Source organism: Pollicipes pollicipes, unplaced genomic scaffold (assembly GCF_011947565.3).
Source record: "Pollicipes pollicipes isolate AB1234 unplaced genomic scaffold, Ppol_2.1 Scaffold_4740;HRSCAF=5597_pilon_pilon_pilon, whole genome shotgun sequence".
NCBI classification, from domain to species: domain Eukaryota; kingdom Metazoa; phylum Arthropoda; class Thecostraca; order Pollicipedomorpha; family Pollicipedidae; genus Pollicipes; species Pollicipes pollicipes.
This window is the reverse complement of record NW_023596545.1, coordinates 30,085,273-30,109,450: the sequence shown is the minus strand read 5'-3', so window position 1 is coordinate 30,109,450 and position 24,178 is coordinate 30,085,273. Positions and strand designations below refer to the sequence as shown.

The following is a 24,178-nucleotide window of genomic DNA, read 5'->3' as shown; positions in this document are numbered from 1 at the left end:
CAGGTGCTCGAGAGTCGAATCACGATGGATTTCCGGAGCGCAGGTCACAAGCGTAAGCCGGGACGGACATGCATATTGTCGGCTGGGATTTTGTCGGACAGATGCGGATCACTTCCTTCCCGATGACGTGCCTACCCGCCCTGCCGGGTGTCGGCTCAAAAGTGTGTCGGGCCCTCACCAGTTTTAGTCCATCGCGTGCGGGTAATGAACGGCTACTTCTACCACCCAGAGCACGTTTTTGTTGCGACTAACGGTCTGATTATTTGCGCCGCCTCGCTTCCTCGCACACATACAAAGCGCGGTGTGACGCCGGGAGATAAGTTTCTCGCGCGGCCGTGACTCGCGGTTTCCAGTCATCGCGAATAACGGTCCACCCGCCGGTCGGGCCAGCGCCGTCGCCAACCGGTCCCGGCACCGTGCAGCCGCTTTTTGGCGGCGGAAGGCACCGTAACCGGACGTGGCAACTCGGCGCGGCAGCGTGACCGGCGCTGCGGCGCGCGGCGTGCGCTGCGACCGGGTGGTGCTGGCGGTCGGCGCGTGACTGGGGTCGGCAGAGAGGCCGCCAGTCGGGCTCCTGAGGCGGCGCGGACGGTGGCTGACGGGCCGCCGGAAGTCAGCAGGGCGTGCAGAAGCCACCCGCCGCTGGGCAGGGTCCGGCGCCGGGAGTCCCGGCTCGACTGACGGGCCGCCGGAAGTCAGCAAGGCGTGCAGAAGCCACCCGCCGCTGGGCAGGGTCCCCGCGCAGGGAGTCCCGGCTCGACTGACCGGTCGCCGTGTGGCCGGACGCCTGCAAGCGCACGGGCCGGGGCGTGCGGCGGTCGGAGCGGCCCAGTCGGTGTCCGCCGCGGGATGGGGCGCCTGCGTCTGCCGTGGTCGGACGGCCAGCGCCGGAAGACCTCGCGATGTGGCATGAGGCCCTACGCAGCCGGTGATGTCAGTCGAGGTACGTACGCGGAACACTGCTGGCCAGTCCCACCGGTTGATAACCCCAGTTCCAAACCATATTCGAGGTCGGGGTGCTGTTCTGCCAAGTAGGTCGGGATATTGTTCTATAAAGAGGCTGGGAGACCGGCGCTACCGTGGTTTCCAGAAGACCAGACGGCCTGAGGTCTAGGCCACAAAGATGTTCCCGAATGCTTAACGGTATCATTCAATTATGCGCCTTTACTTCGCGATGCATTGTGGCGTTTTCAATACTGATCGCTTGAGACACTTCCCAGATCAGAACCTGTGTCGACATCTCCATACTATGCCCGTGTGTAGTATGGTGTAGGTATACTAGCTGGCTTCAGTGCTGGGCGGATGCGGACCGCTCCCCAGCCCTCGGAGAAGCGGGGTACAGAGCGTCACCCGCTACTGGCCTAAACACATTACTGTCGCGTGTTATTCCAGGCTCACAACGTTACATATTTGATTCCCATGTTAGCTGGTGAGTCGGCGTGCTTGGCGGGCAGGCACCAGTCGATCACTTGAAACCCTTGCCACGCACCAACGTCTGGCACCTTGCGCCGATCGCGCGTGGTTGGCACTGCACCTCCGCGCCCCATACACCTGCCACTGTGGTTTCGTTGGGTGCCTGCGAAAAGGGCACCCTTCCCCAGGCGGCCTTTGCAGAAACACTTTCGACTTCAGTTCTTCAACGTTCCACATGACGTCTTCGGTGTCACTGGTATGCCCGTAGGTTTCCATTTCTTCTGTGGTTTCTCATGTTGAAAGTATCCCGCTGTACTTGCAATCACTCTAAGCAATACCTAATATGCCGGTCCGCTGTCTCGTAATGTAAACATTCACTCGATATATGTTCGCTTTTTCTCCGGTTTATGATAGTTGCTACCAGGGACACAAGCAAAGAGGAAGCAATGGGACGCGCGTTCCCCCTTTAGGTCCGAAGGGGTTACTGGAGATCTTGTGACCTCCAGGCTGGGCCTGACCTCTTGACTGGGCTAATCACGCTTTTGACGCTCCACGTTCGTACTCCGTTTACTTGAGTATTGTTAGTTTTCCCTACATGCTGCATATTTTTAATGGCACGTTTGGTCTGCCTTGTTGACTCTTCATATTTATGTTTATCTGATAGCCTGTTCAAAGAACACCATCAATAGTATGCAGACGAAGGTCGGCAAAGGCTTCTTTCCAGCGCAGACGGCTCATAATTTGGTCACGGCTTGTACTTAGACAATAGCAACAAATTAGACCAGAATTTTTCGACATTGTTCAGCGATGTTTCATTTCCTATAGACTGAAGCAAGTCGCATTATCATGCCACGACGTCTTATCGGAAAAAACAAATCGGCAGAATACTAGCCTCCCAAACCGTCACCAAGTAATTACCCGTATACGCTGGGAAGAAGCCTTTGCCGACCTTCATCCAACTTTGATACTGTCCCAAGTTTGATACTGTCCTCTGAACGAATAAACAGTGACGGCAGCACGAATATAAATACCTTTTTTGTAGGCACTCGTCTGGTTTCGCCACCAAAGACCAGTTCCGGTTTGGGATGCTCTGAATGCAACCGTTCCCTTTATGAATGTTTAAAAATTGCGCTGGTGAGGCATACCCCAGACTTCCTCCTAAACGTACCAACTGGCATCCTAAAACGTTATGGGTGCCGCCCACGCGTTAGCGCCGTCCGGTGTCAGCCATGGACCGACGCCGCGCGGCCAACGGAGACTGCAACGTCGCGCTTTGGGGTTTTGTTTGAAGGCTTGCGAGCGCACGTGGTCAAAACTGTTACGTAATTTTTCCACTTCTCGATTCTGAACAAAGGTTGAACATCCCCAGACGAACATGGTCGACCATCTCAATGTAATTCTATGGCCCAATTCCGATTTACAATCCGGCGCAACCCCTTAGTGCTATCGGCTTAAACAGTCTACGGAACCGTCCCAAAATAACATGCCAACGGTTTACTATTTGCACACCTTAACGCTTGATTTCTTCAGTTTATTGGCCTCAAAATGCTAACGGAACTGCATCCTTCGGTGCCTTCTGGCTTTTGTTTCAATAAAAAATGGACATATGAATATAAAACGAAGAAAATCTTGCCCCTCAAAACCAGGTGAACCACATCCGGTGCTTTTGGGGGAGAGGGCTCTCACAATGAGGGGCCCTTTGTCAATGCTGTGTCTCTCCCCCACCTCACCAAAATCTGGCCACCCCCCCCCCCCTCCCCAGCCAGCAATTTATCGGAGCTAGGCGGATATAACAGCGCAGCTCGGCCTGAGCCGTGTCAGGACCCAGGCCATTGTATGAAATGGGTTTGGCTGCCGTACTGCCCAGGGGAGCCAAGCTTGAGCCCAGCTGGGAATGTAGCGCGTTTTTCTCGGGAGTGCCGTTACAGAACATGTATGGGATCTGGATCTAGGCCGTTTGTCTAGTCATGGTCAAATTATGGCGCAGGATTTGCCTGTGGCAGCGCTTCTGCTGCATTCGCACGCGCGGTGTTACGAGTATTATGGGTGTCATCGGCGCGGCTTTTCTGTTCTCTGTCGTGTGAGCTGGGAAACCAAATAAAAGTGTGTTGAGCCGTATTAAACATCCAGGCAGGCTAGCTGCATGCCTGTTAGGACAGTCGCTGGCGACGTGCGGCAAGATCACGCGTGTTCAGAAATAATATTTGAACCACTGGTCCAAAAACATTTGGTTTACGTTATCAAATCCCCCAGCAAGTTTTAAACTATAACTTATCAAATAACCTATACTACCCAATTGTGATCAGAAATTAAAAGGTCACTTGGCCTATGGATCCCAGTCTCTTCGAGGTCCCGCTCAGTTAACTGAACGACCTCGTTTCAACGATGTGGTCAGTGTGGGCTGCCGTGCATGGTATCGTTCCAGCGTGCACCGTGCCTAGTTTTAAACTAGTCAACCGCGGATGACAAAAGCGTTGTCGGTGGAAGACTGCCCCAATAATTTAAGACCCAGGAGCTGAATGAGTCCCGACGAATGTCCTGGCTCGAGGGCCGTCAGCTGACACCGCTATTGTCTTGTCACTTCCGAGTCCTGTCTCGTGAGGAACTCGCTCTCCGGGGAAGGCGCGCCCCCGTGAAACATCTAGAACACCACAACCGTGTCTCCATGTGACGTCGGCAGTTCAGCGAAGGCAGCAGGTGTAGCCCCTCAGGATATGGCCCGTGCCTCACCTCTCGGACAAGACGCGCAGCTCGCCGTCGAACCTGTTCCAGCTGCTCCTGATCCAGTTTGCCGGCCAGGGATACATTGCTGCCTCATGTTAAGAGTAGTGTACATCAATCGTCGTTGCTAAGGCAGAACATATCGTAATTAATCGTAAAAGAGGTCATCTAAACTCTTACCTTGGAACTTAAATAACTACGATAGCGAACATCCGAGCGCCGCAAACACGCAGCAACCGCGACCCCGGCGCCATTGCTACGCGTGATCGCAACATTACTGCGCATCAAGAGCCATCAAAATGTACGGGGCCAAGGTAACAAGAATCAAATGAAATATGTTTCTTGCGTATCCAGGCAGTCTTCCCTATTGTTTGTATATTGGTAGACATGGTGGGCAAATATGACGTTTTCGAGTGAGAATGAAAGGCAAAATGAGAATATGGCGGCTAAACAAACCTTCCTAATACGGTACATATATATGGCATGGAACATGGATGCCAATGGGACACTGGGTTGAAGGGGATATGGTGGGGAGGTTAGGTCAGGTTAGGTTAGGTTTCACAGACTGTTTCTAAGCACACCGGCTAGAGCTCCCCGGGATAAATTACTGGTGAATGGGTGCCACCATCCGTCTCTTGGGGTCTGGCTTGAAGCGCATTTTAGCAATAATGTTGTGGCTTTGTTGCAAGCCAACGCCATCTCCCAGCTGAAAATGTTTCACTGAATGTGGTAGGTCAAAGCAAATGAGGTTTTTGGACATACTTTTGTTTAAACTAGCCCGCAAAGCACAGCATTTTCACGCCGCCATAGCGTTGGTGCCATATGACTTAGCCCCATGATGAGACGTCACAGCATCGCTACCCAGCATGCAGTAATGCGGGGGCTTGTGTCAGCATCTGGTTGGCCTTAGAATTTACCTCCGCCATCCGCACGTGGACATGAGCCGACATGAGCCTCCACGAAAATTCCAGGATGCTTTTCAGTGGGCCCGATGGCTATTCCGGCCCCGTTCAGGAAGGCAAGCACTGGTGTGCATTACTTGTGACATGTGACATGCATGCGTTGAATGAGGGCAATCGTACCCTGACGAGGCCATCGAAGTCAACATGGAGAGGAAGAGCGGCCAGTGGTCTCGGAACACGACAGTTCACCTTAGTATCATCCGTGAACATCTTGATCGCGCTTCTCAATTCTGGTAAATCGTTGACGAAAATAACGAGCAGCATTGGTCCCAGCACCGATCCTTGAGAGGTAGCACTGGCGACGTCGGTCCAGTCAGGCTCCGAACCATGGACTCGCACTCTGCTGGGGAATGGAAGCATGATTGAGCCCAACAGTTTTGTCCGCAACCTTAAAGAGCTGCGGAATGTTGCAGCCGATTTAGTGTCCCGATCAAAGTGTTATGCTTTGAAGGGCCTCCCAGCAGTTGTAAACTGGCATAGTTGACATGACAGGAAAATATGAATCCATTTCACGCTGCCATCATTAGACAGGGGTCCAATTTGGTACCAGATCTAAAATGCACGCAAACCGGGATGAACAGGAGAGAGAATCAACGTTTGTCCTTAGGTATATTCAAATAAAATGCAAATCTTATTCTGAAAACGATGAAAAAGTTGCATTCCATTGCAGGGCTACATTACTGGATGTTAACCATAAGCGGCTTGCGGGCAGCAATAGGTCATGCGCCGCCCCTCCCACGGCTGGGACCGTCTCTGGGGTGACGTGTCTGGTGACGAAGCCGCCAGACGGGGTGGGCCTTTTCAGTCATGTCTCTCCGGTCTGGGACTTTCCCATCCGGGTAAGCGTCAGTACTCTGCAGCGGCGGTGGAAGCCAAGCAACAACGGCAGTGGTTGTGTGGCCCGTAGTGTGTTCCATACACTAAGGCGTATTATTTATGTTTCGAAAGTGTCCGTTTAACCCCATCCTTGACTTCTGGCGAGTGCACGTGCACGTATTTTCGAGAGGGAAAATTTCCAGTTACATATGGCTAAGCAGACTTCCATCAGGTCCAATAAATCAGACATCCCGACCGCGTAAACAACATCTCTCCCAGGCATTTCAACTGTCCGTGAAGCAGCATCGTCCGGCATTGCGGCGAGCAACATCCGTTCCACGCATGACCGGTTGTTGATAAGCACGCCCTTCAAAAGTACCAAAAGTGAAAAAAATGGCGTATTTGTGTTGATACATCGCTTGCACGCTTAAGCGCGCGTAATTAAATACGTTGACTCTATTTTTCTCTGCTCGCTGTCTTGTGTGGATGCGATCCAATATGAGAAAGCAGTTGGACCTTTTCCTTTATTTGTGATGATATCATGAGAGCAGTTGATCTCTCCTGTCAGTTTTGGTGGAGCTTCTAACCTGTACTTCTTCAGCAGATTCTCAACAATATTACCGTTAAGTTGGCTTACGTTGACCCAACCGGTTTATTATAAGGACCAGGCCAGAGTAAACGCGGTCTCTCGGTTTCTTTTTTTAGGCAAATTTCGGTCAAGTTTAAAACAACGATTTCTAGGCTAAAGGCGATAGAAGCAAAAAAAGAAACGGCGATCGTCCTTCGCATCATTCAGAAGGGCAGCCATGCTCTGAGTAGACATCTCCTACCGCAGGCTATTGATGTGCCATTTTTTCAGTGGCCATTCAGAAGACCCGGAAACTACAACAGGAGCCGTAACAGAGATCGACGCTGCCATCTCAAAATGTATACAAAAGTCACAGGACCCATAATGGGTGGTGCCTCGCACGTGTGGCGGGACTGCATGACACCGCTCCGTTACCATCAGAGCGTGCTGCAAACCTGCTGGCGAGAGGGGCCTAATCTATGTCAGGGCAGATGGTCCTCACCGAGCTTCAAGACCTCCAATACCCTGCTTAGCTGCGGATAAAGTTTGATCCTGTGATTCATTGTTCGAAGCGGAAGCTCAAATAGGGAATCCCCTTTTACAACGTAGCGCTTACCGACGGAGCTCGGATTGTACTGAGCACCACTGTGCGAATACTTATCGCCAATCCTATTGTCGACTTATCCTCAATTCCATATTTCGGCTGGCATCGATCTTGCTGGTGGTAGGCCATTGGTCATGACCTCGTTTGAAGCCATTTGTCGCAGTCATTGGCTAGTGGTAAACCATTGGTCATGGTCTCGTTCATAGCCTTGCGCAATCCACTTTCAACGCTCAAGTATGTTTCAAAATTGCCTGAGCCCTGCTAGCCTGTAAATCTTTTAATCGGGAAAGTTGATAGAATAATTGGAAAGAAGTATTTCGCAACCTCCTAAGGAACATGACTCAACTTTGTCTGCTCATGGACTCTTCGCTGTCGCTTGCCGCTGTTCATGGCCATCTGTAGGCCCAAAGACGTCTAAATTTGTGATGTTTTTTTGTTTTGTTTTATTTATAAAAAACGCGTTCGCTCGGCCGCTCATGGGACACTTCGGAGCCTGTCGGTCCCTTCGATGCACAAGGGAGCTCGGTCTCGTGCCTTTGCCCTCTCTGTGTCCGCCACCGGCCCGAGCAGCTTGATAAATGATGCCCTACCAAGACGATGGGAGGATCCCTTCAAATAAGAAATACCCAAAACACATTATAGAGGGCCCCAGAATGATCGCGTGTCCAAACAGGGAGAGCGCATTCGATCGCTGCTGGACGTGGAGGCACACTCGATTAATGGATTGGGCCCTGGCATAGCACTGCCAGCGGCAGCGCATTTGGGGAAGGCAGAGTGCAGTTGCCCCCGCCAAGATCCGGGCAACATTAAACATGGGGGCAGCACACATCACGAAAGGGTCAAGACTCGTCGGTCCCCCTAGTCGGAATGCACAGCGTAGAAGAGCGCAGTATAGGAGACAGCAGAATGGAACAGGATAGGAGATAATGGGATAAAGCAAGGGAGCAGATGATAGCACAGGACAGGAGGCGATAGGAACACAGGACTAAGGAGAGGGCTAAGGGCTAAGAGGGCTGAGGGCTGAGTGATTTAAGAAGGACTTTGTCGTATAAGATAGGTTTTAGGTACACACGACAGGTTCTAGAGATGACAGAACATATCGAGACGGAGACAACGGAGCGGAGGACAGCGCATCGCCGCAAAGCTCAGCACAGAATGTCGCAGATCCAAGCGGGATTTGTGAAAATAAGACACAATTCAGCTCAAAGACCAATTCAAAAGATGTTTCCTTGATTCCCAACGCATTTACCTGCATGACACATCTCTTGCACATCTTGCACGCCTTCGCTTGGCTTATCGGCTTATATTATTGGCTTATATTTTGTTTACCATGCCGTTGACGTTACTGTTCATTTTAAGTTTGCAATGCGTACGCACCTAGCCAACGCCCGTGAACTGCCTGCATCGAGGGAAATCACGAACATTTGAAATCGCACCCTTTCAGCTTTGCACCATGCATACGAGGTCATGCCTAATGGCAACATGCAACCTAAACAATTTAAATGTTTAGAATAGTAGAAGAAACAGTTCCTTTTTTCTTGGTCGCTTGAGAATAATAGTGTACCAATTTACATGTTTTGACATGCTAATGATGTATAGCTTCATTGATGTAACGATGTCGTCCCGCCGTGCGCGTTCCACATCACCGGTCGTCGCATTGTCGCGTTGTCAGCCGGTAGACTGCCGCGCAGCGTTCCTCAAAAACCACCCTTGCTCCAAAACCACAAACGCCAAGAACGCGTTTTGGTGCTAAAACCCGCGCTAAAAAGATGTCCCATAGGTTACCGACAATTCGGGCGCGATTGCATGCCAATTCGGGCGCGATTGCATGCCAATTCGGGCGCGATTGCATGCCATCCCGGAGAAATATTGTCAAGAATACATCCTTTTGCCTATGTGTCCCTCACTAGCATGATTCATGGTGAAAGCCAAAATTTGTGTCAGTCCAGGACCAAGTCATAGTCTAGTCACAAATCAGTACTAGTGGGAACCAAACCAGATGACCCATGCTTCATCGGACAGAGAGTGAATAAACAAAATTCGCTCATCGTGCCCAGCATCGTTGAGACATTTTGACTAACTCATGCGGGCTTGACAGACGCCACCACGTGGGCCGTGTATACACAGAGGCATTTGTTGATGTGCACGAATGTTATGATGCGCAAGTTTGGTATGTCGCTTGCAGGTAAGAAAACTTTTCTAATCTGGCAGCTTTAGAACACATTTTTACGCATAAAATGTTTTATATGTGCTGGAATACATACGTCGCGCTTACCGCGACACAAATCAGCGTTTCTGGCGCTTAAATGACGTCCAAATGACGCAATGTTTCCATGATAGCCCTGCGAGGCAAGCCGGTGAGTGGTCGGGTGGGTGGCATGGGTAAGGGTGGATCTGCGCTATTTTAGGCAAGATGTTTGGTTTCTCACGATGCGACCTTGCAGTTGTGAATAAGTTAGAGTCATCACATATGCAAATACCCTGCATTGATTTCTGTATACTATTCCGTATATTTCAATAAGGTCATCATGTGGTGGGTAACGCGCCCCAGGCCTAGAAATACGCGCTACGCTTGATGCGCTATGCGCTAGCCCATCTGATAACCATCATCATAGTAAGCACCAGATGTGGACTGGTGTTACAAAGGCATTCTGGTAACATTTTCAAATCATGTGTGTCATAATTCCTGAGTGCTCTAGGTTTGGTTGAGTGTCAGTCGTGTGTTGGGTGTAAAGAAATGTCTAATGTCTTGTGTAGTGGCATTACACATTTTATGCCACCTAATGATGTAAAAAATAAGACATAGAATGATACTCATATATTTTCCAAGCATGCACCATCTAATGTGTGCTATCTAAAGGAGATATAATGTTGCCAAGGCTTTTCAGGTTAACATCATTCAAATATTCTGTTGCATCTAACTGATTTGAAAATTGAGGTCTATTTTGGCCTGACCTGATTTCTTTCTGCAAATGGTTATGTCCAGACTACCACAAGCAGTGAATGATGCACATCTAAAATGCCTTGTGGAGCTTGTTGGGTGTTTGAGCATGTGTTGTTGATCACACCACTAAATGCTTGTCTGACATGTCTTGTTGAAATCTGGAACTGATGAAAGTCTTAGTTTAAATATGGTATTGCAGTGGTTATAATCATCTTTGGCAAGTGCAGAACAATGACTTACTTCATCAGAAGGGTTATCTAGTTTGATGTTATAATGCAGTTTGATACATTGAGCATATACATATCCTCTAGGGATCAGCATATGACTTATTTTGTCTATAAGAATCTTTTATATGTATTTATATATATATATATATATATATATATATATATATATATATATATATATATATATATATATATATGTTTATGTCTATGGCCTTAAGCCAGAATATGCTGACCTTTGTTTGGCTGATTTTTAGCATCCATTGTTGTTTTTTTATTAAACTTTGCATGGAAGTGCTCCATTTGGTTTTTCTGGCATGTATTTTTTGCGAACTGCACCTTTTTACCCTGGAGTAATGCTTTACCCTCCTGCATTTTTCACTTGCTTTGCTGCGCTACAAGTTAGTATATTAGCACTGCTGTGCAGAAATATAAGCTTGCTCTGTGATGCATCTTCCTTGTTCCAAAAAGACACAAAGTCCTCCATGTAGTGTTAGTTTGGTCAGCCCAAGGCAGCAGCTGCTTTACATCATAATGCTACCAATCACAAAGGCTACAAAGATATGACCATGTGGACACAACCTTATCAAATGCTTTTATTTACACCTCACTGTCATCTGCTTTCCATTTATAGTTTAAACATGATGACAGGTCAGTGCTGAATCATGATCACCATGATTTTATTTTTGATTATGATAGTGGTGGGTTCCATGTCATGGTGACTGTAAGAATGTTTCTATTAATTTTGTGCACATCTACATCCACATCATGTTTAATCTGTTTTGTAGTTCACAAGCTGGCCAAAAATAGTAGTTATGGGTTTGGTGCTCTCAAGCAATGTCACTGACCTGCCATGAGACTGTGCAAATGGGCACCTCTTTCAGACCTAAAAGGTTTCAGGATGTTTGCTTTGAAGTCAGCTCCCATCCAGTGCTCATCAAATTTTACCAACTTGCCGTGAATCCTTTTGTGTGCAACACCACAATCTTGTCCTTAACACCATAATCTTTATATGAGTGACAATGGTCAAACCATTGTCGCCCAGATAAACAATCCCACTCTGTTTTGCCTTTCAACAGTGATACTGAACCTCATGGAAGGTATAGAGAAACTTGTCAGGAGTCATCATCTGCCAGCCTTTGTAGGCTCATCAATCATCATCACCTGTAACCAGTAAGATGCACTGTCATGACACTGCTTTGACCTCTCCTCTGCCTTGAATGGGTTGGGCTCATTTGAGCATGTGAGCCGGTGTTCGGCATGCCAGGGCCTTGGCACGCTGGTGCCGCCCCCTTCTAATTGTGGACGCGCACCTGCACGGATCACGCGCACTTGGCAGGACAACTTTGTTCCCTGAATGTTCGCATCAACGGTTCAGTAGGGTGCCAAAATAACAGCGACAGCGACAAAAGTGTTACACATGTGTTGCACAAAAGTGTCACACATTTCCACCGAGTTTTATACCAGGATAGCTATTCTAAAGGTCCTTTATTGCAGTTCATAACTCTGCCCTTTGTAAGACGTAAGACACGCCCGGGTGGTGAAGGGGGGGGGGGGGAGGGTGAATTGGTTTCCCCCCAAAAATTTCCGGAATGGTTTCCGAAGTTTTCCACACAATTTCCACCCAAAAAATGAAGTTGTACCCAAGTCCATTTTTTTGCAGCTGTGGACGATGAAATCGGATGAACGGATGAAAAAATGAACGGATCGTTTGGTATAAAACATTTTGATATACGTTGTAAGGTCGTCAACCTGTGGTAGGTTAAGGTTAGGCCATGAATCCAGCGAAGACGATTTCTAGGGATTCGTTCAATATCATGGAACAACGGAATATTAGACAAAGCCATACATCACTGAGATGGTTTCTTAGGCAACACAACAGTTGGATGAACAAATTCCATTGACCTAGAGCCGATTATGAAGGTCAAACCTACGTCAAAACAGCCGGTTTTATTACTTTAGAGCTTGCTGTGTTTGCTAGTTTGTGGTACTCATTTCAAATTTGTTGATGACAGGAACCGCTTTATACATCTTCCGTAGACTTCTGAGAGGTCAGGCGTGGTCATTGATCTAGAATGACCCAGGTCAGCATTTTCTTTTTTGAACATCTGCCTAGCTTAAAGGAATGTTCCACATTTGAAGATACTGAGTTAGGCATCAGATATGATGGGAAAAACTTCCTTGTAACTACTGGTAAGCTTTCAAGGCTCAAAAACGACGCTAAGGAGAAAAATTTCGAGGTTTATAAAAATATGCCCCATTATGTCATTGTGTGATGGCGTCATGAAATGCGTTTGTGACGACAGCTAAACCTGGTAGCATCTGACAGCCAGACCTAAAGAATACCGCGAAACACGCGAGAGCTGACACCAACCGGCCATTCTCGTAGCGGGGACTGTCGGGGGGGGGGGGGGGGGGGGGGGGGGGGGGCGGATAGGTGGGTGGGTTATTTGTGATTTTTTGGTCTTGGTGCTGGCCGTAAGAAAAACTTTGGTGGGCTGTTTGACATGCGCAACGTAACGACCGGCAGCTTTTATGGCAGATTATTAATACCAAAGCGCCATATGCTGCGCTGCTACTGTTGCTGCTTTGCTGTTGATGATGCTGTCAATACTTTATCGCCGGTCCATCGTTGCGCGCAGTGCTGTAGTCCTGACATTGATATCATGTGATGTGTACAATAGTCACCGTCCTTACTGTTTGTTACTGGAAATGGGGTATCGTGCCACAATTAATAAATTTGTGACATTGTCTTTATTGTTGATAACTGGAAATGTAGTGTCATGCAAAAATTAGTAAATTTTTAACATTGCCATGCATTGATTGTCAAGGCATTGTTATTGATATGATAAAGATGGTAAGGTTGGGCTAGCAAGATTGTTTTGTTTTTTGCTTAGGATTATCAGTGCAATTAATAATCAATCCTGATATAACCATTGTGGCGCAACAACGTTCTTGCCGTAGACAGCCCTTTGGCCCTTTGCTGCTTAACGTTGTTTTTGAAGCTTAAAATGTTACCAATATTTGCTAGTAAGCTTTTCTCGCCATATCTGATGCCCATCCCAATATCTTCAAATGTAGAACATTCCCTTGAATCTGTGATGCTTATTCGAAAGCAATTCTCAAAACAGTCTTGTATTGTTTTGTCATCATAACCTCCGAAAGGTCAAACAAAGTTACTGACCTTTAATGATCACAAGTGACATTTTCTTTTAACTGATATCTGTGTTCTAGGGCACTTCCTACACCACCTTGTTGGACCTTATTTTACATGAAGGTCATGACCCAGAAATCCCAAATTTTGGCCTAAGAGAGTTCACGCACGGGCCATTACACCCTGTGAATTTGGCATCTATAGCTCTTTGTTTTGAGACCTCAGAGGAATGGTCAAATTAACCTCACACCCGAGCGAAGGGTTTTCAATCGGCCGCCCGGGTACGTGTTAACGAGAGTGTCCCACTTTTATTTTAGGTTTTGAACTGAAATGGCCATCTTGAAAACCTTTCGGCGCTGTTCACAATTCTACCCTTGCTAAGACCTGGGCTTCTGTAGTTTCCAAGCTACATGCCCGCGAAAATGGGGAAAGGTATATCGGGAAGAGTATTCTGAGGTCACCTTGACATTCATGACGTAATAATGCCATCCAAATGCTGCCATTCTATAAGCCATGCGGCGGCCAAGGCCAAGAAAAATGTAATTATCAAGGCGTCCATATCATGCGTTCGTGAGTGCGATTTCAGGACATAATGGCCGTCAAGTGGGCCGTAAGCAATGTTGTGCAAGGCACGATGATCTACAGCAGTCTTGTCCACTCCAAAGGAGTGCGAATAGTTATAAGTGAGCTTGTTGCATGATGTTTGCTTGAATATCGTCAGATGTGAAACATTTGCTTTAAAGGGAATGTTCCACATTTGAGGTGATTGAAGCATGCACCAGATGCCATAAAATAAACTAACTCGTAATTATTGGTACGCTTGAAGTGGGAAAGACTGCCCTAGGCAACAACGTTCTCTATTTAGTAGCAATGCTCCTCACTACTTCGTTGTTTCATTGACGTTTGGTTGTTTGTTTTATGCTTGGAACATTTGTATAACGTTAGAAGTGCTGCCATACTGGCCGTGCAAAAGTACTACTGCAGCTGGAGTGTGTATTCCTGTTAATATAAAAACGTCACTCCTTATACAAATATGCTGTAAAGCCCTTTTGTTCCTGAGCTACGCGCTTGCGCAAATGTGCACTGTACGGACCGTTTTGTGCAGACTATTGAAAGACCATACGCCATAGTAACGTCACTCAAACCCCGCCGGTCCATGGGCCTTGCCGCGTTCAAGGCCAAACAGACTACTATCGTTGAGCCGGTTGCATGTGGCGTCTGTGAGCACCATTTCCAAATGTAATGGGCTTGAATTGGCTCTCAATCAGTGTTGAACTAGTTGAGCAGGTTTCAATCACAAATTACGTTTTGTACCACCTAATACAAGAAGTCTAACATGCCTGCTAGTTATTATGAAAACCAGAATACAACTAGAAAAATTCGGGTACCGCGCCATAACCGAGCCTGTGAATATAAGCAAAGCTCTTAAACTCGCTGATAAATATACAAGAACACCGCAGGAATGAAACGGCCGAAACACCAGCACATAACGATATTTGGCTCAGAAAAATAAGCTCAACAAAACCAGTGCCGCGACTGCCATTTCCTGGCGAGTAAGAGTACTGAACGTGAATGCCATGGTTGCAAGTTTACATGGTTAGTTTGGCAGCACCTCAACAGCACGCGAACGGTGCATGACGTAATCAAATCATTTAGTATCGAGGGACACATTTACGAAATAATTTTTTTTTTTGACTAGAGCAGCTCGTTGCATTTAAAAGTACTCCAATAATTTTGCGTGCGCTTGTTTCATATCTGATTCTTGCCTTGACATCTTCAAATGTGGAACATTCCCATTAACCAGCATATCCCGGGATGTTGAAGATCGTTAACTGAATTTTGAGGCCAAAATGCCGAAAAAATTGGGGTTTGAATTGCGTCTTATTCCAGATGTTCAATGATATTGGACTACATGATTAAGAAAAGATATTATAATATTGTTCTGGCTTTCTTGAGCATGGGCGTGATGGCGTCGCTGAGATCGCGGGGACAAATCAGGATTGGAGCGGTGAAACCAGAATCAAGAGGCAACCTGACCTGAAAATGACATGTTGAAGTGGAAGACTTAAAAAAAACAGGCACTCCACATAAAATTTTGCGGAAGACAAAATCACACACGTTGGCATAAGGTACACATAAGGAACGGGGCAAAAATCGCCTTTTCCGTCCCTCAACCTTCATAGAGGCTCCGCTATCATTGGGCATGACGTGGCAGTCAGAAGACTGAAGATGGATGATGGGAGGTAAGAGGATGGAAAACACTGGTTAGCGCACGGAGATGGAGGATGTGAGGTAAGAAGATAGAACAGGCTGATAGCGCGCAAGACAGGATGAGAGAAGACGTGGTAGGACAGGATAAAGGGGAACATAATAACACAGGGCAGGTGATGACTGGGCGAAACAGGAGACGAGATAAGTCATGACAGGACTGGAGATCACATGGCAGAACAGAAAATAAGAGGGTAGCACAGCACAGCACAATGAGGATAGGTAAAACAAAATTCGCCAAAATAAATCGAGGAAATATTTTTCAGCCTTCCTCCGACTGCACTATAAACATCGGCTCTCTTACGCTCCCGCCCCCGCCTCCTCTTTCCACCCAGCACTGGCGAGTGTCGTCATTGTTCCACATAAAACACCCGTGCTCGGCTGACCGTGGAGTGCTGCACAGCATCTACACCTGGCGCGGGCGGCAGGCGTCAACTGACGATTCTGCGAACCGTGCGCAGCGAGCGGGCACATTAACGCAGCCATAGATAATAAATATATGCTAAAAACACAAAACGTGCACACCACCGTACTCAGCGTTGAACATGGAACGCGTCGTGACACGTCGAACACGAACACGAGCTGACAAAACAGTTACCAATCGTGAGATCTCGTTGAAACAAACACACCGGTGTTTTCTTCTAGGTTCTATTTTTCTTAGAGGGAGTGTCTCACAGCTATGGGGTTTTTAACTGGAATAGTAGTCTTGAAGACCTTTCGGTGCTGTTCACAATCCTGTCCGTCTTAAGACCTAAACCCCTCTAGTTTCTGAGGCACACGCCCGCAAAAATTATGGACGGTGTATCGGGGAGGGTATTTTAAAGTCACCTTGAGCGTCCGGTGCGTTATAATAACGCCATTCAAAGCCTACCGTTTTATAAGTCATTCGATGATCAAGACCAAGAAAAATATAATTGTCGAGGCGTTCATACCTGGTGTTCGTTAGCGCAATTTCCAGATATAACGGCCGTCAATTGGCTCTCAATGTTGTGCATGGTGCAATGACATGAAACCATGACGCATTGACGAGCATATTTACTAAAGAGATAATTGTGCTGTCTAGGGTAGTCTTTTTCGCCAAAAAGTGTACGGACAGTTATAAATGGGCTTGTTTCATTATATCTAGTGCCTGCTTTGGTATCTCCAAATGTAAAACATTCCCCTTAAGGCACAGCCGGAGGGGGGGGGGGGGGGGAGGGGGTCGCATCAGCGTGCCGTGCCTATCAGTCCACATCATGGGAAACGGCGGCCTCTGGTCTTCGAGCTGGCTTCAAGAATTCTTACGACTTCGCTGCTACCCCGCCAGCCGAGGCGCTTTGTAATACAATTTCATCGTCGTCCGTCCCGTTACGCACCGGTAGCGGCATATGTTGTTAACATTCGGTAGATCGCAGAACTAGCAGCCCAGCAACGCAATCTCTTCGCCTGCAAGATTGATTTCCATAATGTCTAGTGCCTATATCCAGCTTCTTATATTATGCGACACAAAACGTGATCGTGTTTAGATCTTGCATTGTTTGCAAAACATTGATCGAGAGCAGGTTGAAATACATTTTGTCTGGAAACCTTGCTCACGAATGCCAGATGTGAACGACTCGACGGTCGAGTTCTGCCTGGTCTTGAGCGCCGCGTGGATAACGGGGTGCCAGTATTCAACGACGTTTCCTTGGTGGATTGCGTGCCTGAATGAATCAAGCTTATGCCTGATGCCTCAGATGCTTATCGTCCAAGTCTCTGCGAAAACCGGAATGCGCAGAATCTACGTGGTATGACGTCATGATGACGTCGGCGGTATGGATTACTTGCATGGGTGGTTCCAAACCCACCCTTCATGTCTCGGTCGCGCGAAATGTTGCGCCATCTGACGTCAAGCCAGTGCCTTGCCCCATGGCGGTAGGTTGGCTGCAATCTTGAACAGTCTCACTGCATAGCTAGCGGCGGCCCGCTTCGGTCCGCATACAAGGGAGCGTGGTTTCAGAAACATAACTTGCGGCGTGCGTGCGTCTGGTCGGCTGTGTGTCTGAGGGTGTCTACGAGCTTGTCGGCCTGCCCGGCGAGTAGTGCACTGTGCATTGTACGCAAGCGGCCACAAGACTAGTGCACTGTGCGTTGTACGCAGGCGGCCACAAGACTAGTGCACTGTGCATTGTACGCAGGCGGCCACAAGACTAGTGCACTGTGCGTTGTACGCAGGCGGCCACAAGACTAGTGCACTGTGCATTGTATGCGAGCGGCCGTAAGCCACCAGCTGGGAAGCACTGAGCCATTTCAAATCGCGAAACACGTCCGATGCGTGATCGTGCTCTGTACCTTGTGCGCGTGTCTTCCGCCTTCCGCAGAAAACACGCGCATCAGAGTTGAAAAGCTTGTGTTAACGGTGTACGTGGGTCTCGCCGCATGTACCATCACGGGTGTCAATTTGTATTCTTTTGTTAGGGCCCTGCCCCGCCCCCTCCCCCTATTGTTGAGTTGGGCCCCCCGATATTGGCTTGCCCCCCCCATTGTTTTGGTTGGAATACTTCAAAAAACATGGGTAAAAGATGATCATAGCATAAATGCGATCTTCTTTGATCTTTTGGCGTAGTGGGGTCTCGTACCACTCTCATAACGAAAAATCATGATTGCTCTCAACAGATACAAATGAAACAGATGATACGGATGCTCTCAACAGCAGATGCAAATAAAACAAATGGAACAGTTGAGCGAATAAACGATGCAATAAACTTCACATACCTAGCGCCATAAGACACGCAATGGTTTGTGAGGCCAAAGTAAAAACTCTGGAATATGGGGGTGACCTAAGTCCTCCATGGCTAACCCCGGCCCCGTCCCCACAACTGAGGGGCGTGTCGCCGCCCATGACCTCCATAGACGAGGGCCATCGGCACCCTAATGTGTCTTCTAAAGGGCGCCTTCATGCGTCGATCAGAAGAGACGCGTGCGTCCAGTGTCTACTCCCTGGATCTAACCCTGCATGACTTCTATACTGCTTTAATTAAATACTTATTAATTATACAATGATCAAAAACATATACTCCGTTTAATCAAAATAAAGTGGGCTAAGTCCGATGAGAGAAATGAGGGGGGGGGGAGTAGGCTAGCGGGCCTTCGGTTCGTCCCCCCAATAATTTACAAAAATTGACACCCTGCCACAAACTGACACGCGGTATCTCACGATGCCCTGCAAGAGCCTGAACGATGGGTATTAGCACACTCTCTTTGGTAGCATGTACCCGGTATCGTTCAGTGTAATAAGCACACTGCTACAGTTACATGTCATCTTGTCAGCGTTAAGCATCTTACATATGTATCGACCTTCACATATATTTGCCACCACTCTACTGTCCATTGCAGCTGCGCGGCAAAAGTTCACTTGAACATTTGGCATGTGTCCGAACATGGCGGCCGCTGCCACCTCGCCCGTGTGGGACTTCGATGTATGTGTTTTCATATCGCTTGCACAGAACCAATGGCTCAGTATTTTTTGCCTGCCATAGCTGTGATTTCATACTCCAGCCTTGTGTGCTGTGATTAAGGCAGGACTTCAGCTCACGGGGGACTTCAAGATGTAAGGCTGGATGGTAATGACTGATTACCGGTATTCCATAAGTTCGTAAACACACATGACGTCAAAGATACGAAAAGTACCCATAGCACAGACAAGGAATGTTGATTCTGGACAACCTACATGCTCCCACTTTCCCCTGTTATATGAATGTTAGTTTGATAATTTATCGTTGCATTATTAATAATTTCTGTATGCGCTCACGCGCGAACGTTTCAGCACTTGAAAGATTTGTCGCAGTGGATGAAGATGACGAATCTTGGGCACGCGTGGGGCGTTTTGACGTCCGAGATGTGCGACTATTGACGTAACGTGTCATGTTTTCCAATACGCGCGGCTAGTGACGTCAGACGACGGAGCCAGTCACAGCCGAGTGGCATCGATAGTGACGTCAGACGTCGGAGCCAGCCACATATGTCGGCGGTGACGTCAGACGCCTGACCTGGCGACTGCGTCGAACTCGGCTGTTATCGTTATCGGCGCCGACCGGCTGAGGCTGGCTGTGAAGGGCCGGTGGGTCGGCACACACCTCAGCGTCGCACCCGCCAGACAGCACGCAGCACGGCACCAGCCGACTGCTTCCCGCGCCGTCGCGGTGCGGCAGTCCAGTGCGCACGCCGAGCGGTCCTGCTGACGCCGGCCCCCTCACGCCGCTTCTGCTGACGCCGCCCTCCCGCCGACAGCGAGCGAGTGCCGTCAGCTGCTGGGTGGCAGGCCGGAGCCGGGGAGGCCACAGACGGCGATGGCGGCGGGCCGCGGCGGCCGGCGCCCCTGGTGGGACCAGCTGAAGGCCGCCGTGCGACGGAATATCACCATCAAAAGGCGACAGAAGCGCCGCACCGCCGCGGTAAGCAGGCCGCCGCGCAGCGGACATGGAACGGCAGACGCTGGCAGGCACCGTGGGCTGTTCGGCGGCAATGTCAGGCACTGCTCGCCGCGGGCTGTAAGACACTGACCGCCAGACACGTGCCGTTCCGCCGGCCGACAGACACTGACTGGTAGACATGGGCTATCAGACACGGGCACTCAGACACTGACATTTATGTACAGACCGACAGTGACGGAATTTGGGCTACAAATACATCGCGCCCGAATCGGTATCACGCCGTTAGCTGGTACATGGCCAGGCAGGTTCTAGCTGCCAGGATCTTCAGACCCGGACCGCCAGGCATGAATTATCAGTCGGGATCTTAAAACATGAACCGGCAACGCACGCACAGCGCCAGTTAGCCTAACAATATCAAACTGCATACCATTAATAGTGCTGGGGCAATTTGCCGTCTTTTTTCTCAAAAGGCACCTTATTGGTAGTTATGTTTGGGCCAAGACAGAACTAGATATGAGAGTAGGTTTACCACATCACGCATGCGGGGGGGAGGGGGGGGGAGAGAGGTAGTGCTACCCCCCGACACCGTGTGGGCGCGACCCCAGGCATCGACCTCACGGAGCCGTGACAGCTTAGCGAACTCTGATGCGATGATATTACGCGTGATTGAGGTGGAAAGCAAGTGTGTCGAGCCCGCTGGGAATGCCGCTTGATCTGGTTCGTCCTGGATTGTTGGACATAGCCGGTACTTCTGTGTTGGTGCGCGGATGGCTGCTGGGAGCTGTGTGTTGGGGATTTCGGCAGCTGGCGGTAGGTCGTTACGATCAAAATGAGATACCGTTGCCAAATCGATCATGCTAGAGAGGAAAATGCAAGTTTACAAAATACGTGTCATTCTGCATGTGAATTGTGTTTTTGAAGTCAAGTTGCAACCTGTGCCATTTTTACCGGAACTACTTGCCACTCACGGCGCGACCTTTCAAGTACCACCGACACGCGTGGGTGGGAGGGCAGGTGGGCGGGAGGCACCTCCTCCGCGCGGTCACCGGCCTCACCCGGTGGCCCGCCTCCGCAGGAGATCTTCATGCCGATCTACATCTTCGCCATCCTGGCAATCGTGCGCGCCGTGCAGCCCGAGACTCGGTACGCGCCGGTGGAGGCGCCGCAGGGCTCCGCCTCGGTGCTCGAGGTCGACGCGCTGTCGCCGCTGGTGCTCTACGTCGTGCCGGACGGCGAGCCGCAGCGGCAGCTGGCGCACCGGCTCAACAGCTCGCTGGCGGCGCAGGAGGTGCCGCTGGCGGCGCTGCGGATGCTGACGACGGAGGCGGAGCTGGAGGCCATCAGCCAACAGCCGCCGCCTCAGATGGTGGCCGGACTGGTGCTGCCCGAGCGGCCCGGCCACAACCTGACCTACACGCTGCGGCTCGACTGGCGACTGGGACTGCCGACGGCTCGCTGGGCCGGCGACGGCGCCTGCCGCGCCGCCGGCACCGACGGCGCTGATGGCCCACTCGAGCTCGGCGCCGGCTGCCCCGCCAACCAGTACTACTACAGCGGCTTCCTCACCCTGCAGAACTCCATCGACGCTCTGCTGATCGAGGTACGCGGCGGCCGGCCGGCCGACCTTCCGCGGGAAACGGTAGGAGGTGGGGAGGGGGTCCCGCAAACTGGGCGGGGGTGGGGGGCACCTCTGCGAAATGGGAGGGGAAGTGCCCACCTATCGCTAGCTGCAAACTGAGAAGAGAAGGAATGCAACCAACCATGTGGCTTCGATTTAGTTACGGTAACGTTGATATCATAGCTTGCAACAACGAAATTGGGTAAACAACTTTCACCTGATGCTGGTATTTTGTCTTCCAAATGCACCTCGGGTATGCTGTTCATCATACCACAACCATTACTCACTATATATGGACAGGCGCGACAGCTTTCATTCGGCATAATGAATGCACCGAAAAGTCGTGGTACCAATTTTTTGAAGTCATATGTGACATCAGCTACATTTCCTTTCAACCTTCATGAGATCCTAAATCCTGTTCGTCATTGTGACTACAATGTGCATATGTTTTGATGGATTGACCGATTTTTGCACGACTTTACTGACTGCGTAGTCCATATTATCTCTGCGTACCCCCACAACCCCCAGACGTAAGCTTCGACCGGCCACAACTTTTCACTTTTGAATTATGTGAGTTTGAGCCACTACTTTCCCTGCGAATTACGTCTACTGAAGCGTTGTTTATAATGCGTGGGCCTGTTTCAGATGCAAACAAACCAGACAACGTTGCCTACCAACATGACTATGCAGGACGGTCCGAAGAAGGAGGCGGCTGGCGGTGGGTGCCCGCGGCTCCCGTTTGGAGGAGGGGGGGGGGGGGTCACTGTCTGCTCCCCGCTCCTCCTCTGCTGCTGGCCGCGTGGACCCGTCCCGCCCTTCTGGCCGCCTGATGCCGGCCGTGGCTGGCATCGGTCCGCCTGGTGCCGGCCGTGGCTGGCGTCGGTGCGCCTGGTGCCGACCGTGGTTGGTATCGGTCCGCCTGGTGCCGGCCGTGGCTGGCATCAGTCCGCCTGGTGCCGACCGTGGCTGGTGCCGGCCGTGGCTGATGTCGGTCCGCCTAGTGCCGGCCGTAGCTGGCGTCGGTGCGCCTGGTGCCGGCCGTGGCTGGCATCGGTCTGCCTGGTGCCGGCCGTAGCTGGCATCGGTCCGCCTGGTGCCGACCGTGGCTGATGTCGGTCCGCCTGGTGCCGGTCGTGGCTGATGTCGGTCCGCCTGGTGCCGGCCGTAGCTGGCGTCGGTGCGCCTGGTGCCGGCCGCGGTTGGTGTCGGTCCGGCTGGTGCCGACCGTGTCTGATGTCGGTCCGCCTGGTGCCGGCCGTGGCTGGCATCGGTGCGCCTGGTGCCGGCCGCGGTTGGTGTCGGTCCGCCTGGTGCCGGCCGTGGCCGTTGTCGGTCCGCCCGGCCGCCAGCGGTGTGTCGTGATCAGCTGACCTGCGGGGACCGCTCAGCGGCGGCGGCGGCAGCGGCGGCGGCTCGCTCCATACGCCGCCGGGCTCCGGCTTCGCAATCAATCGACCCACCTGCCGGCCGGCGGCACAGGCTCAGATAATACCCGACCCTGGCACGGGGTTTGTAACACATGGTCGTCGATACCGGTATGAGGGCGGGAGGGGGAGGGGGGGGGGGGGCTCACACTCCACGTACCGCCGGCGCCCACCGGAGCGATGCCGTCCAGGTACCGGCAGCGACTCGGCCGACCCTGTCATGGGACCCAGCACGGGCCCCTGTCAGGGAAGGGGGGCAACGCACTGTTTACTCCCACGTGATTTGAGGGATAGGAGAATAGGGAGGGGGGATTGAGGGGATAAGGCATGATTTCACCTTTGGTGCCCTGTACTAAAGGGGATGTTTCACAGTTGAAGATGTTGAAACAAGTATAATACGTGATGAAACAAGCTCAGTTATAACTATTGGTACACTTTTTGAGTGGAAACGACAGCTTTAGACAGCACCATTCTCTGTTTAGTTAAAATGCTCCTCAACGCGGCATGGGCTGATTACGTCATCGTACCGTGCACAACATTGATAGAAATCCAGTTGATGCCTGTTATATCTGGAAATTGTGCTCACCGACGCCAGATATGAACGACTTGACAATGCCATTTTCGGCCTTGATAGATGCATGGCTTATGGAATGGCAAGATGCAAATGACGCGATTATGCGTCATGAAAGCCAGGGTGACTTTGAAATACTCTCCCCGGTATACCTTCCCCCATTTTCGCAAGCGTTTAGCTCAGAAACTAGAAGGGCCTAAGTCTTAAGAAGGGCAGGATTGTGAACAGCAGTGAACGGTCTCAAGAAGGCTATTTAGGCTAAAAACCACATGAAAATGTGGAACACTTCCTTTAACACCTGCTGAAATGAAAGGTTGGGACCAGTAATTGTCTGTAGTGCCATCGATAAGCTCAACGACGTCGTGCGAAGCAACATGATCAACATAATCTTATTTATTTCTGACCCCATAAAACTGCATAGCAGCTATGGACCACATCCGCCAGGACCACTTGGCGATGATGGCTTTAAAAGACCACAAAGTAATTCAAGTAAGCTGCCA

At 50.1% G+C, this 24,178-nt stretch overlaps 1 protein-coding gene across 1 annotated transcript in view; it reads left to right on the top strand.

Annotated features, from left to right (window-relative positions):
* Positions 1 to 861: 861 nt before the first annotated feature.
* Positions 862 to 24,178, top strand: part of LOC119099416 (phospholipid-transporting ATPase ABCA1) — a 50,884-nt gene continuing 27,567 nt past the window's right edge. The window contains exons 1-4 of the mRNA XM_037222560.1: positions 862 to 943; positions 19,923 to 20,086; positions 21,141 to 21,665; positions 22,329 to 22,401. Of these exons, the coding sequence (XP_037078455.1) occupies positions 910 to 943; positions 19,923 to 20,086; positions 21,141 to 21,665; positions 22,329 to 22,401 (796 nt within the window). The 5' untranslated portion in view covers positions 862 to 909. The remainder of the gene's footprint in view (positions 944 to 19,922; positions 20,087 to 21,140; positions 21,666 to 22,328; positions 22,402 to 24,178) is intronic.